Source organism: Mustela putorius, unplaced genomic scaffold, assembly GCF_011764305.1.
Source record: "Mustela putorius furo isolate JIRA1106 unplaced genomic scaffold, ASM1176430v1.1 tig00000867_pilon_pilon_pilon, whole genome shotgun sequence".
NCBI lineage: Eukaryota > Metazoa > Chordata > Mammalia > Carnivora > Mustelidae > Mustela > Mustela putorius.
The window spans coordinates 2,879,772-2,895,860 of NW_025421501.1; the positions used below are offsets into that span (position 1 = coordinate 2,879,772).

General features: G+C 45.5%; 1 protein-coding gene across 1 annotated transcript in view; it reads right to left on the reverse strand.

Moving 5' to 3' along the window:
• Positions 1–9,388, reverse strand: part of TTC19 (tetratricopeptide repeat domain 19) — a 30,641-nt gene extending 21,253 nt beyond the window's left edge. The window contains exons 1-7 of the mRNA XM_045085434.1: positions 9,139–9,388; positions 8,923–9,053; positions 6,954–7,064; positions 6,437–6,475; positions 5,440–5,496; positions 5,062–5,123; positions 2,763–2,857 (exon numbers count right to left, since the gene is read on the reverse strand). Coding sequence (XP_044941369.1) covers positions 2,763–2,857; positions 5,062–5,123; positions 5,440–5,496; positions 6,437–6,475; positions 6,954–7,064; positions 8,923–9,053; positions 9,139–9,322 — 679 coding nt within the window. The 5' untranslated portion in view covers positions 9,323–9,388. The remainder of the gene's footprint in view (positions 1–2,762; positions 2,858–5,061; positions 5,124–5,439; positions 5,497–6,436; positions 6,476–6,953; positions 7,065–8,922; positions 9,054–9,138) is intronic.
• Between the last annotated feature and the right edge of the window lie 6,701 nt (positions 9,389–16,089).

Sequence of the window (16,089 nt, forward strand, 5' to 3'; positions counted from 1 at the left end):
TTGTACAGAACAGCCGGGAAAAGACCAGTGCAAACTGGAATGAGCAAGTGGGAGAGCAGTAGATGATGTAGAAGGAGGAAGGCGTCATACCATGTAGAGCCTTACAGGACCACACGGAGTCCCAAAGGTGATTCAAAGGCACTGAGGTTTAAAAGATCACTGCGTGCTACATGGATAATGGACTGTGTGAGGGACTGCAAGGAGGCAGGAAAACCTCTGGGGAGACTTTACAGGTGTTCAGGCAAGAAACAATCATGGCCTGGACCAAAGTCATAGGGTGAGAGGACGAGATGCGGTCTGACATGTATACACCTTGATGGATAACCCAACAGAACTTGATGACTCACCATCAGGAATGAGAAAGGAATCACAGGTGATTTGCAGGTTCTTGGCTAGCGTAACTTTGTGAATAGTGGTGTCATTTACTGCCGGGGCTAACTGGCAAAGAAGCAAGTTTGTAAGTGGCAGATATTAAAAGACCCAGGGGGCCGGGTGGCTCAGTTCAGTATCTGACTCTTGGTTTCAGCTCAGGTCACAATCTCAGTCAGGGTCGTGAGATCAAGTCCCACACTGGGCTCCACGATCAGCTTGGAGTCTGCTTGAGATTCTCTCTCTCTCGGCCCCTGCCTCCACACTCTCACTCTCTCTCCAAAATAAATAAAATCTTTAAAAAAAGAAAAAGAAAAATCAAGAAACCCATTTCAGACATGTTAACTGTGAAATGATCACTAGCCATTCAGGTCAAGATGTCAAGGAGACAATTTTACCCAGTTCATGTCTGTAGTCCATGGGTAAGTTGGGGATGATGATGTGTAACTGATACTTAAAGGTATGGGACTAGACTCCTGGGTGGCTCAGTCAATTAAGCAGCTGCCTTCAGCTTAGGTCATGATCCCAGGGTCTGGGGCTTATTGCTCAGCAGGGAGCCTGCTTCTCCCTCTGCCTTTGCTTGCTGTTCCCCCTGCTTGTGCTCTCTCTCTGATAAATAAATAAAATCCTTAAAACAAAATTAAAAATAAATAAAAGTATAGGACTAAATTTATCTCCTAGGGTGTGAGCCTCAAAGTCTGCTAACTTTAGAGGTAGCAAAGGGGAAGGTTAGTGTCTGGTGAGAGGTCCCAGAAGACGAGTGAATAAAGTGTTTCCAAGACCGGAGTCAGAGCTGCTAGTAAGCAGAGCAGGTAAGATAAGGACTGAGAACTCATGATCTTGATAAAGGCAGCCTCAGCAGAGTGACAGAAGAGAAAGCCCCATTTATGCTCAAGAGAGGATTGGAAAAGGGGAGCCTGGGCAGCACAGCTGGTTAAGCATGTGAACCTTAGTTTCAGCTCAGGTCGTGATCTCAGGGTCAGGAGATTGAATCCAGCATCAGGCTCTGGGCTCAGCACGGGGTCTACTTGAGACTCTCTCTCCCTCTCCCTCCGACCCTGGTGTTCTCTCTCTAAAATTAAAAAAAAAAACAACCCTCAAAAAAAAGGGAGAGAGAGAGAGAGAACTGAAGACAAGAGTACAGATAACTCTTTCAAATCATACGTATTGCTTTGGGGACAAGGGCTAACCACTGTTTCTCTAGCATCTCGCTAGTTCTCAGCACAGAGTACATGGGAAGTAAGCATTACCAAAAGAACTTTGAATCTGACAATTGCCAGTATTTCACACCATATTAAGAAACGTGATAGAGGGTGCCTGGGTGGCTCAGTTGGTTAAGTGGCTGCCTTCAGCTCAGGTCATGATCCCAGGGTCCTGTGACTGAGCCCCACATCAGGCTCTCTGCTTAGCAGGAAGCCTGCTCCCCTTCCTCTCTCTCCGCCTGCCTCTCTGCCTACTTGTGATCTTTGTCAAATAGATAAATAAAATCATATTAAAAAAAAAAAAGAAAGAAACCTGATAGCATCCTGCCCACCCCATTCTGTTCCTAACCTCATTCTGTAGGCTCTTCCCTTCATCATGAGGATGAACTACAAAAACCTGAGTTTCTCAGGGTGCCTAGGTGGCTCAGTCAGTGAAATGTCTACTTTTGGCTTGGGTCATGGTCCCAGGGTCCTGGGATCGAGCCCCTCATCAGGTTCCCTGCTTGGCAGGAGTCTGCTTCTCCTTCTCCTCCCTGCTTGTACTATACCTCGCTCTCTCACCATTTCTCAAATAAATAAATAAAATCTTTTTTTTTTAATGATTTTTTTCAAAGGTTTTCTTTATTTGTCAGAGAGCGAGCGAGCACGAGCGAGAGAGCACAAACGCACAAGCAGGGGGACCGGCAGGCAGAGGGAGAAGTAGGCTCCCCACTGAGCAAGAAGCCAGATGTGGGACTCGACCCCAGGACCCTGGGATCAGGACCTGAGCCAAAAGCAGATGCTTAACTGACTGAGCCACTCGGGCATCCAAACAAACAAACAAACCAAAAAACCCTGAATTTCTCTTCACCTTTCCAGGACCAAAATGTAATTATAAGTAGCATTGCGACTGGTAGCTGAACCAAGAGAAAAGAAAAGACCTTCCCTTTCTGCTCCCCAATTTTCCAGAGATTATATACAAGTCAACAAGTAAATTATGAACATGTCACCAAAGGGTTAAAAAGCAATCAGTGGTCAAGTTATTTAAAAAAAACATCTTATTTCAGACCTTCTGCTGAGATCTTAAAAAAAGCCACTTAATTCCCCAAATGGGTAACTTGCCCTCCCCCGATGCAGGTACACGTCCCTCTATTACAGCGTTAAAGCTCTGAGGCAAAAAGCAACGTCCAGAAAACAGTCAGGTTTCCCTACCTGACAAAACGTCTTCCGCTAATTCCTTTTCTCTTTCAATTTTTTCCTCTAGAGTTGAAATGCAGAATTCATAGCCAGCAAGAGCAAATTCCTGTCTGTAAAGCAAAGATCAGCAGTGGGCTGTTCACCTTTTCACAAAGCCCTCTTTCATTCGCATTTTCCGGGCTTGGGTGTGAGCATTAGCAATACAGGAAATGTGAGATGGGGAGGGGGAATGCTGCTTGCAGTTTCCAAGGAGTCTCAGTCTGCCATTTTGTAGAAGTTCTTAGTCACCCATTTAACCTAGCTTAAGACCCAAAAAGCTAAGAACGCTGCTGTCATCTTAATAAATGACAGAACCAGTAGCTTCCACCATGAGTTTGACTCTCCACTTGGAAGGCCTTACACTCACTCAAAGTAATGCTAATAGGAACAGAGGCTCAGGCCACCTGCCCTAAGGATGCTAACTACTGATCTTGTGCAAGTTCTGAACAGGTTTATTAGCTTTGTGTATTAGCTTCCCAAGCTGTTAGGTCTTTACTAGAAGCTTTTTTTTATATACATGGAATTCCTGGCTATGGCACTAGAAGGTACTGAGCCTGAATCCAGCCCGGGACCCTCAACCAAATGGAGAGAACACCTAAACATTAGGCAGATGGACTCCGGAGAGAACAAGCGTCAACCACCAGTTTCTAGAAAGAGATGCACGGATACAACAGAAATTTCTTCTGCATCCAGAAGCTCAGCCCCGGTTCTCACCTTTGGTGGTGGCTCTGGTTTCTTAGCAGACGGGCACTCCAAAGCTCACCCCTTCTCCTCTAGTGCTTTGCCAAGGAGAACCGATGACCCCACTGCTGTACTCTGTTCCCAGAACAGAAGCTTCTTCAGACCAAACTTTGGCAGGAGGGACCCTATTCAGCCAGGACTCGGAGCTGGGGGAGGCGGCCCACTAGATGTTTCTAGTCAGAGCAAAATGTCTAGAAATAATTCCCTTACTAATATCAGCCTTCCTAAGCCCCAAGTCGAGTTACACATATTCCAGTCTCTAAATGAAAAAAATACTTTCGACAAGAGTACAGAGTAACCAACAGACTAATTATCAGGGGCCATTACTTCCACTTGTCAGAGACCACGAATCCGTCTTACTCTCCACTGTGATTAGCTTCGGGCTTCTTTTTATTCCAATTCATACCCCATTGACCTCCAGTTCTAGGACTCCTCCGAGAGAGACTGATCCCAGCTGCTTTGCTCCCCGGCATGGGCCAACCTCAAAGCTCCTCAAGAGACTTGAAATCAAAGGCCATCCGAAGTCCGAGCCCATCTAGTGTCCATGCACATGCAGGCAACAAGCAGGTTCCGCTGACAGAGAAGGAGCTGGTGATCAGGACAGCAGGGACCAGCGCCAGGAACCCTGGTCTCAACAAGCACTCCTGTTACAGCATCAGGTCTGATAGCATTCCAAACCTGTGCTGCACAACTATCACAGCACTGAAAACCTAAAAGCTCCTCTTAGGTCTTCCCATAAATGCCCTCCAAGATACATAACTCTCTAGAAGTTCTTCGCTTACACTCTAGGTTATTTCTTCTTTGAACCCCACCTTAAGAGAATGAAAGGCACCAGGCCTCACTCATCAGTGTTCCTGGGACAATGAGCACACATCCAAATTCTTTCCTAAAGCCTTTCCCGTGTAGCAGAAGATTCTTCTTTACAAGAATTTAGATTCATCTAATACTTTTAAATTAAGACCAATTTCCTGTCTTACATATCCAGAGCTCACTCCCCTACTCCGAGGTTTTTCCCCTTCTTAAAACTCGTCACCTGATCGCCTTTACATGCTTTAAAAACACTGCCCGTTGGACTAGCCACTGAGACACTCCCACATCAAGTCCCTCATCACCCAACTATGTATCTACCCTCCTGGTTTGTTGATACTTATATTCAAAAAATGGTTCCTTCAAAGTACATTACCCCAGTGGCTTTTACACTGCTCCCTCCTCTCCTAGGAAGAGCTAAACTGGTTCTAACTATAACCTCCCTTCCCAGTTCAAGCAGGAACAGGAAAGTTGATTAGCTTTGTCACAGTGTGGCCAAAGGAGGGCTGTCTGCCCCACTCAGCAGGCTACTGGAAACAGCGGGGCAAAACTAGGAGACTAAAGACTTCAAGGATGGGGTGGGGGGAACACTTTGAGTGCGACACCCAGTTTTTTTGAGATCCAGATAACTGGAAACTAAATGAAAATGATACAATATCCTAGAAAGTTCTCTGCTCATAGCCCAACTCCCTGGCTGCTGCCACACCTAGATTCTGGTTCTACTTACCTATTCTGAGCAGCATAGATACTGGCCAGCTTTAGAGAGATTTCAATTATTGCATTGTCTTCCTGTGGGGAAAAAGGAAATGAAGAAAATTCACAGAAGCTCAATTTCCATATGGATAATTTCTGATCAACATCTAGACCGACTTTAGCCTAAAAGCTTTGGTCTTTATCCTTCTGGAAGAATTAGGCAACTGAACTTCTCAGCAACCATGTTTTTGCATGAATGAAAGACTGGTAGTTTTATACAGGGCCAAGACGGGGGGAAAAAATCCACCTTTTTTCACCAAAGCACATGTTGGGGGCTAAGTGGAGTTTTCAGGAAGCAAAACTATTTTGAAAACCTCTTCCGCTAGGGCCCAGTCCTAGGCAACGTCCTTACCTGTTGCATGCCCCCTCCAAGCAGGTAACTCATTGTTGCTTTAAAAAGCTTTTCCGCCTAGAAGCATAAGGAAAAGATTTTTCTTTTACTTGGGACCCTGGATTCTAAGTACTAGTCTAATGCAACATCCCCTTGTAGAACAACATACACACTCATATGCAGAGAAAAATATCCTTGTGATGAGAAAACAGACAAAAACACCACGACCCCACCTCCTCTGGGAACCGTTAAGAACTACCCTGTGAGAAGTAGAAACCAACTTCAGAAACGAACTTTTCATCTAGGGGCGCCTGGGTGGCTCAGTGGGTTAAGGCCTCTGCCTTTGGCTTGGGTCGTGATCCCAGAGTCCTGGGATCGAGCCACGCATCAGGCCCTCTACTTGGTGGGAAGCCTGCTTCCCTTCCTCTCTCTCTGCCTGCCTCTCTGCCTACTCGTCATCTCTGTCAAATAAATAAATAAAATCTTTAAAAAAAAAAAAAAAGGAAGAAAGATATTAACTTTTCATCTAAAGCTACTGTGGCAGAAGCTGCAAGCTATCCCCAAATTACTCACTCTCCCATCCTCTTAGTTACAACATCTATTCAGTTATTTTTTTACAAGTCAGCCTCCTTTGCAATTGGAACGGTCATATGAGGAAGTCTTGGCCAAGGGGTGCAGGGAGAAGGAACGTGAACACTTTTTAAATCCTATTTTATAAGGAAGCTGCCTGCCTGCCCCTTCCTGGAGGGTAAGGGTGAGCCAGCTCACCCATGTGGACAAGAACACATATTATAAGGAAATTGACCTTGTGGACCACTTCATGGAACAGAGGTACCTACCGTTCTTCAGTGCACCGCTACCTCTGGAATGATGCATTTAAAGAAATACACCCTCTTATTTGAGTCACTCTATTTTGGGGTTTCCTTGTTACAGCAGCTGAGCTTGAATCCTTCCTAATAAGAGTTCCCTTGAAGCTAGTCCTTCACAAATTCAAAATACCACAAAGTGATTTACTTACATTTTCAAGCTGACCCCGTATAAATGCTAAGTTGGCCATCTGAAAGCAAATTACAAATTGTTTTTCAGTTTAGAGCACTGCATTCTTATTTCAAATCTTCTAAGCTAATGACTCCCTTTTGCTTTTACCCTCTGAATAAGAAAAAAAGAAAGTTCCAAGAAAAAGGTATTTAACTAATTTGCGAAAATCAAAGGACAGCAATTGTGTGAGTGTAAATAGTTGCACAGTCTTTGCGGATGATAAACCAACTTTGGCTCCATTCATCACTGGAAAAAACAAATACTAATGACATTTATTTTTGGCCTGAGATTTAAACTTCATGTAAGTGAAGGGTAATAAAATGTTAGTACCTAAGGGTCATATAATAAAAATCGAAACCAAAAGAGAACGTAGTAAAAACAAACCCAAAGAGCTTCACAACACCCTGAAGGTCAGGAGGGTAAATCAGGAGAGCGAACAACCCTTCTCTTACATCCACCCTTCACCATCAGTGGCTCAGACTGGTTAGAAGAGTTACCAAATCGTAAGTGTAAGTGATGGCCTTCTTGTTATCACTCTGATAGGCAAGACGAAGAGCGTCATGTAAAATCAGCTCAGCCTCTTCTGGCTCATCTTTCATGATGCTCAACTGAAAAAAGAAAACAAAGAAAGGAATAGAAAACGAAATGTAAAGAAAGCAGATGTATGTGCTACCACACAGAAGTGGGTACTGCCATACATCCCAATACACAGAAGACAGCTATGCACTCATTCGTCAAATATGTACTGAATTCCAGCTGTGCACCAGGCTTTATGCCTACAATGGTGAAAGGGAGATCCTCTTCCTTTGCAGCTCTGTATCTGCAGCCACACGACAAAGTTCTGGCCAACAAATGCAGACACCAGCAATGTGAGTAATTTACTGCACCGTTTTCTAAGGAAGTTGCTTGTCTGACATCTTTTTTCCCCTCCTACATTCTAAAGGTAATCCTACAGGACAAATAAACTTAATTATAACTAATGATATAAACTATGAAGAAAAGCAATGGGAATTACAATAAGGGGTCCCCTCTAAATGCGAGACAGAGAAGCCCTCCGAGGAAGTGACAGTTATACTGAGGCAGGAAGGATGAGAGTCAACCAGGAATCATGGGGGAAAATGACCCAGAGAGCAGGGGATGAACAAAGGCCCAGCAGGCTGAAGAGAAGGATTTTCCAGAACCATTCAAGAGATAAAAGGAAACATGTGAAGGGCAGACTCGGTGAGCCAGAGACTTATTGCTAAATGGGTGGACAGGGCAGGGGTGGGGTAGGTCAGGCAGGGCTGTGCAGGCCACAGTTAAGAAGTTTGGATTTTATCATAAATACAGCGGGAAGTCACTCAAAATTGTTTAGGCGAATAAGTGGTATGATCCAATTTACATTTTTGGATTTTTGACTTAAAAATTTTTTAAAGATTTATTTATTTTTAGAGAGTGTGCAGGTGGGGGGGGGGGGGGGTCCTCAAGCAGACTCCCCATGGAGTAGGGAGCTGGAAGTGGGGTTCGAACTCACAGTCCTGAGATCATGACCTGAGCTGAAACCAGGAGTTTGAGGCTTAGCGGAGGGAGCCACCCAGGCGGCCCCCAGTTTACATTTCTCGCTGCTGCATGGAGAGTGTGGCAACAGGGCAGGCAAAACTACCAGACGGCAGGCTGTGACAATGTGGCCAGGATGACAGCAGAGGACACAGAGAAAAGGGCAGATGGATTCCAGAAATACTCTGGATTTGGTGGCAAGAGGAACTGTTGCTGGGCTGGAAGGGTACTGAGAGGCAGTGATAAGGTACCCGCGAGTTTTAAGACTGAGTAGGAGATTTCCAGAGGGAAAAACTGGGTAGTCAGTGGCAAGGGGAAGAGGGTGAAGGGACGTGCTGGGGAGGCTTCTGAGATCAACAGTCAGGTGTGAGAGGTAGGTGAGGCCTCGAACTGGAGAGGGCATGTCAGTAGCACACTGCAGCAGGGGAATATAAATTTGGATGTCGTTAGCACTGAGGCGGCAGCAAGCCCGATGGCAGACAGGAGATAACCTGAGGACGACAAAATAGAAAAGAACGTGGAGAAGAGGAAGGCTTTAGCGAAAGAACAGAACCCAACTGTGCACAAGCAACACTCAGGTGCATTTTCTGGACGCCACATACGTGCCCGCTTCTCTCGACGCCAGCCCCTTCGGTCCAGCTGGCTCCCTGACAAAAGCAACTACATTTCCGCTCATTTTGCTTGGATAAAAAAGCGATGCCCGTGGTGCCCCCTCCATCTGCACTGGGGACTGCAGCGGTCTGACTGCAGGCTCTGGAGTCTGACAAGCCTGGATGGATGCCAACACCGCCCCCCCACCCCCAACCATGACCCATCGAATTCTGGGCAAGTCTACCCCCGGAGTCCCCCATCCAGCGTTCGGGAAGCTGGACCGAGCGCTGCGTACTCGCAGGGCCAACGAACGGGCCCCGCTCGCAAAGGCCGCCTCACCTTGGCTCTCTTCAGCAGCTGGATGATCTCGGCCTCGGTCTCGTCCGCCGCGCCCTCGGCGGCGGCCCCGCCCGCTCCCTGCCGCTCCTCCTGCTCGTCTGCCGCAGCGGGCCTCGAGAACCAGGCGAGCGCTGCGGGAAGGGGCTCTGAGGTCACCGGGCCCGGCCTGCGCCCCGGTCCCCGCCCGGCCGGCCCCGCCCGGCCCGCGCCCCTCACCTGCCAGCAGCGGCAGCAGGCCCGGGCCTCCGCCGCGCGGCGCGACTCGGAATGCCGGCACCGCCACCTCAGGCGCCCGGCCCCCCGCGGGCCCCGGGAGCAGGCGCGCCGAGCAGGTCCGGCACCGCCGCCCCACGGCCCGCAGGAGGCCTCGGCCCAGGCTCGGGCTCAGGAGCCGGTACATGCTCGCGCGGCGTCCTCGGCGCACTGCAGGCCCGGCCGGGTCCCAGGACGGCCCGCCCCCAACGCCGAGCGCCCGCCGGATTGGTCCGGCCGCGAGATGGGAGGAGGCGGCGTCGTGGCTGCCCGCATGCGCGTGACGCGCGCCGTCGTCCCTGCGCCTCGCTCCGCCCCCGGCCGACGGCGGGAATTCTCCCCAGAGCCGTCGGAGCCTCGCACCTCCTGGGCTTTCCGGGGAGGCTAAGTACCTGGGACCCCATGGCCGTCGCCTTGCCGGGAGCTACGTTGCCCGCTGTCGTCGAGGAGCTCCTGAGCGAAATGGCCGCGGCGGTGCAGGAGAACGCGCGAAGTACGGGCCGGAGGGCGTGCGTAGCTGCGCTGTGGGCGGTGGACCTGGCCAGGCCCGTGGGGAGGCGAGGGGCGGAGTTCGCTGGGGCTGCGGGGCGCCGGGTTGGGAGCGCTGACCCCGCTCTCTGCTCTCTTCGTCCTGGCCTCTTCGGGCATTTTTCTCCTATGGCTCTATTCCCAAACCCCAGTTCGTTTAAAAAAAAAAAAAAGGAAAGAAAGAAAGAAAGAAAAAGAGAAGAAAAACAAGAAAAGGAAAGCCGGATTTGTGTAGAGAGCAGGCAGTGGTCCCAGTAGGCGGGCGGGGCCCCAGGGAGAGAAGGGCTGGGCGCTGCCGCGAGACCCGCGAGAAGGGGCCTCGGACCAGGAGGGCTCAAGGGACGGGAGGGGAGGCGAAGTTTTGAATTTTTAAGCTTGCCTGCGGTCTTTTTCTCCCCCCTCCAAATCTTTAACATTAATCTTCGCGTACACTGTGTACGCCAGATAAATATTTCAGAAGCACGAAACGCAAACGCATATGCAAAGATTGGAGTAAATAGGGATATTGTGAGAGTACCTGTTTTTTTTTCCTCTGACCAGCAGAGGATGCTCTGTGACTGTTGCTTACGAAAATCACCCAGGTGATTTTAGATGATAATTCTAATCAAAACGTATCGACCAGTTAGAAATACTCAATCACTGTAAAAAACGGCCACTTAGGGGCGCCTGGGTGGCTCAGTGAGTTAAAGCCTCTGCCTTCGGCTCAGGTCATGATCCCAGCGTCCTGGGATCGAGCCCCGAATCGGGCTCTCTGCTCAGCGGGGAGCCTGCTTCCTCCTCTCTCTGCCTGCTTCTCTGTCTGCTTGTGATCTCTCTCTCTGTCAAATAAGTAAAATCTTTAAAAAACAAAAAACAAAAAAACGGCCACTTAATAGTGCAGACCTCAAAACTGCCGCTTTTTCACTTGAATGGCTTTTGTTTTAAAAGGACTGCACTTTGAAAGGGTTTATCTTGAGGTCCCGTGTTTAAAGGATTGAGAAAAGTAGTCCATACTGACACAAGCATCATATATATATATATATATATATATATATATATAAATATATGTTTAAAAGATTGGGCCAGCCACATATTTAAATATGTTCAGATCCCCAAAAAGGATAGGGGAAGAAAACAGTCTTGTTAGCTGAAACAGTGGTTGCCAAAAGTGGGCTCTGTCTGGATGGGTTAATCCATACACTGTGACACTCTTAGCTCATAGCTCAGGCAGAGGGACCACTGCCATTGATTGGTGTTTATTTCCAGCAGAACCGTCTCCTGTTATTTTAAAATATTTGTTGTACATAGTGATACACTATTCCTGATCCCCTATCCTTCAGTGACAATATTTTTAGATTGAGATTCTGAGTTTATGCTTGTATGGTGATGTGATAGCAAATCACAGCTGGGCCACTAGGAAGCTATGTTTACTTTTCCTTTCCTGTGTAACTTTTTGTTTTCCCAAGAATTACAACTTTTCTGGTTGTGTTTGTATGTGTTTTAGTTTTCTTTTTTAAAAATATACGTACAGGGACGCCTGGGTGGCTCAGTTGGTTGGACGACTGCCTTCGTCTCAGTTCATGATCCTGGGACCGGGATCGAGTCCCGCATCGGGCTCCCAGCTCCACGGGGAGTCTGCTTCTCTCTCTGACCTTCTCCTCACTTATGCTCTCTCTCACTGTCTCTCTCTCAAATATATATATATATATATATATATACACACACACACATACGTATAATGTATTATTTGCTTCAGGGGTACAGGACTGTGAATCATCAGTCTTTTTTTTATATATATTTTTATTTATTTATTTGACAGAGATCACAAGTAGGCAGAGAGAGGGGGGAGGGAAGAAGCCTCCCTGCTGAGCAGAGCCTGATGCAGGGCTCAATCCCAGGACCCTGAGATCATGACCTGAGCCAAAGGCAGAGGCTTAACCCACTGAGCCACCCAGGCACCCCTGAATCATCAGTCTTAATGCAATTCATAGCACTCACCATAGCACATACCCTCCTCAATGTCCATCATCCAGCCACCCTATGCCTCCCCTTCCACCCCACCCCCCTGGTTTTTTTAGTTGTCTATGTCTAAGTTTAGTTGTCTGTGTAATTCAATCTCAAATTCTTTACCCGTATTCTAAATCTCTACTGCAGGGGCACCTGGGTGGCTCAGTGGGTTAAGCCTTTGCCTTCGGCTCAGGTTGTGATCTCAGGGTCCTGGGATCAGGCCCTGCATTGGGCTCTCTGCTTGGCGGGGAGCCTGCTTCCCCCCTCTCTCTCTGCCTACTTGTGATCTCTCTCTCTGTCAAATAAATAGATAAAATCTTAAAAATAAATAAATAAATCTCTATCGCATATGTTCAGATGACTAAGATGTTTTGTATGAGTTTCATTCTCCTGTGGAAATCTCTCCTAGAACCTAGACTTGTTCTAATAGGGACTGACTGCCCTCCTAGCTAATTTCCTGCGATCTTCCTTCACCCTTATTATCCTAGGAATTCCTTTGCCTGTGTTGAGCAGTATGTTTAGTATACCTACAGTTTTCTTTTTCTGGGTTTACTATCTTATTTTATACAGCACATTCTCTAGTACCTTCCTGAAGAAGAGTACATGAAGTATACTTTTTGAAGCTTTACATGTCTAAAACATTTTTTCCAACCTCACCCTTAAATGATAGCTTGGCTAGGTATTGAATTATATGTTGGAAATAATATTTCTTCAGACATCTGAAAGCATTTTATCACTTACCTTCTATCTCCTTAAACTTACTTTAAAAGTTTGTGTTATTTTAGCCACGCTCCCCCTGCCCCCAGCTTCATTTCCACCTCCAAAGCTATCTGGTGTCACCAATTTCTGAGGGTTTTCAGGGAAAGAAGGTAGTGGACTTTGGAGCATAAATGAGTTTATTGTTGTTTGGCTCTCTCCATTGCTAGCTTAGGATTCAGTTTCCTCAGGTCTTGTAAATTATTTTCCAGTATATCTTAGCTGTTTCTTCCTGCCCTTTTATCCTGAGGAGCTTATGCTTTTAAAGAAAAATCCTTTTATTATTGTTTAGTGGAGTATTTGGAAGGAGTAAAGTTAGATGCATAGAATTAATTCACCATCTTATACAAAAATCTTTTTGGTTATAGACTTTCAGTGATTTTTGTGTCTATGGCCACTGGTTTAACATGATTAACTTTCTTCCCATTCATGTTTTACAGTTCCTGACGAGCATCTATTATCGTAAGTATATATCCTGTTATAGTTGGTTTTTTAAAAAAATCATTAACATGTTCTATTTAATTTTTTTTAAGATTCTTATTTATTTATTTACTTATTTAGAAAGCTGGGGGAGGGGCAGAGAGAGAGAAAGAGAATCCCAAGGAGACTCCTTACTGGGTCCAGAGTCCAACAGAGGGCTGGATCCCATCACCCTGAGATCATGACCTGAGCCAAAATCAGGAGTCGAATGCTTAACCCACTGAGCCACCCAGATGCCCCAACCATTAATGTGTTTTGTTTTGTTCTTAAGATTTTATTTATCTTGTGTACGAGAGATCATGCACAAGTGGGGGGAGAGTCAGGCAGAGAGATAAACAGGCTCCTTGCTGAGCAAGGAGCCCAATGAGGGATGTCCCAGGACCCTGAGATCAATGACCTGAGCAGAAGGCAGATACCCAACCAACTGAGCCACCCAGGCACCCACCATTAATGTGTTTTATTTTATTTTTTTTTAAGATTTTATTCATTTATTTATCAGAGGGGGGGGGGGAGAGCGAGCACAGGCAGACAGAATGGCAGGCAGAGTCAGAGGGAGAAGCAGGCTCCCTGCTGAGCAAGGAGCTCGATGTGGGACTCGATCCCAGGACGCTGGGATCATGACCTGAGCCGAAGGCAGCTGCTTAACCAACTGAGCCACCCAGGCGTCCCCATTAATGTGTTTTAAAAGCCAGATCCTTTCAACACCAACTCTTTATTTTTAAGAACTTTTTTTTTTTAAGATTTTATTTATTTATTTGACAGAGATCACAAGTAGACAGAGAGGCAGGCAGAGAGAAGGGGAAGCAGGTTCCCCGCTGAGCAGAGAGCCCAATGCAGGGCTCGATCCCAGGACCCAGAGATCCCAACCGGAACCGAAGGCAGGGGCTCAACCCACTGAGCCACCCAGGTGCCCCACCAACTCTTTATTTTTAAAAGTACTCTTACTAAGAACAATGTTTTCTTGACATTGTTAAAAATCTGTCCAAAGCCAATACCATTCTTGATAATACAAGGTATTCTTGTGTTGTCCTATTCCCCCCACCCACCCCCCCTTTTTTTTTTTTTAACATTGTTAAAGTTGGGCTGCCTGGCTCAGCATCTGACTCTTGATTTCAGATTGCATCATGATCCTGGGGTCCTGGGATTGAGCCTCACATTGGGCTCCCCACTAGGTGGGGAGTCTGCTTGTCTCCCTCTCCATCTGCCCCTCATCCTGCTCACGTGCTAGCACTCTCTCTCATAAATAAATAAGTTTTTAAAAAACAACAACAAAGAAATTGTTTTAGTAGTTGTAGTTGTTATACTGACACATGAAAAAGAAATTAGAAGCATGCCTATCTGTAAGGAAAGAGTTACCATTATTTGTAGATGATAGAAATGTTTAAAATCCAAGAGAATAAAGGTATTTTATTAAAGAGATTAAAAATTATTTTCCCTCAGGGGTGCCTGGGTGGCTCAGTGGGTTAAAGCCTCTGCCTTCGGCTCAGGTCATGATCCCAGGGTCCTGGAATCGAGCCCCGCATTGGGCTCTCTGCTCCGCAGGGAGCCTGCTTCCTCCTCTCTCTCTGCTTGCCTCTCTGCCTACTTGTGATCTCTGTCAAATAAATAAATAAAATCTTTTTAAAAAAAATTATTTTCCCTCGTACACAAAGTTCAAAAATACAGCTACAACAAAAAAGTGAAACCTACCTAGGAATGAGTAACATTTAATTGTGTATGCATTTGTATACCTAATGTTTAATAGTTTAGAAAGATATACACCAACCTATGCCAGTGATGATTTTAGAGGAAAGAAAAGAAAATTTAGGTTTACAAAAGGTTTTAACATTTCTCTACTAAATTTTTTGTAGCGATTATTATTAGAAAATAAATTACTTCTAAAACAAAGAAAATGGGCAAATATAATAAAAATGTAAATTAGCAAAAACTTTGGGGAAAAGGGTAAATCTTCCTAGTGATCATAAATATACAAATTAAAATAATGACACAACTTCCCATCTTTAAAACTGGCTACCACAAAAAAGATGTTGGTAAGAATGTCCCAGATGGGGGCGCCTGGGTGGCTTAGTGGGTTAAGCGTGCTCAGGACATGATTCAAGTCTCCTGGGATGGAGTCCCACATAGGGCTCTTTGCTGAGCAGGGAGCCTGCTTCTCCCTCTGCCCCTCCCTCCTGTGGATGCACTCTCACTCTCTCTCATTCTCTCAAATAAATAAAATATTAAAAAAAAAAAAAAAGAATGTCCCAGATGTTGCCAAGAACCTGGAGAAAAGGGTAATTGATACCCTCCTGATAGAAGTGTCAACTGGAAACTAATCTGGCCACAGGCCATGGAGCTTTAAAACATGCACATGTTCTTTGGTTCACAAATTCCATTTATAAGAGTGTATCCCAAGGAAGTGCTCATGCATGTTCATCAAGATTTTACAGTGAGTATATTCATGCAGTATTGCTTATGATAGCAAAAACAGAAACAGACCCACCTGGAAACAGTCTAGTGATTCACATTAGATTTAAGAAACTAATTATCTAAACACAGAGTTTGGGGAGAAGCAAGATAATTCATCTCTATAGTGGAACTCTTTGTAACCATTAAGAGTGAATTAAAAAATACTCAGGAAGGTGTTCACCATAAATTATAAAGTTACAAAGACAGGCATAAAAATTCTTACTAGATTCATTTTTAAAGTTAATCGTGATTAATTGATAAAGTTATGACCAAATTTTATTTTTCTTTGCCCATAGATAATCTTCCAATTTAATGAAAAATTTTTAAATTCTTCCCATTCTATTATTTGTTGTATCAAGAGACTAAATTGTTGGAAAATGAAGAATTTGAACATTTTAATCTTGAAGATAGTAGCTCTACATGTTTTGTGTCAGATCACATGAGTTGTTTAAAACATTATCTTCTATTTTAGTTCAACTCATCCATTTTATTTTCCAGTTTATAAAAATAACTCCTGCTTATTAAAAAAAAAAAAATGTTCTTGGTTGGGGCACCTGGTGGCTCAGTCAGTTAAACATCTGCCTTCAGCTTGGGTCAGGATCTCAGGATCCTGGGATTGAATCCTGCATTAGGCTCCCTCCTCAGCAGGGAGCCTGCTTCTCCCTCTGCCTCTCACTCATGCTTTCTCTCTCAAATAAATAAAATACTAAAAAAAAA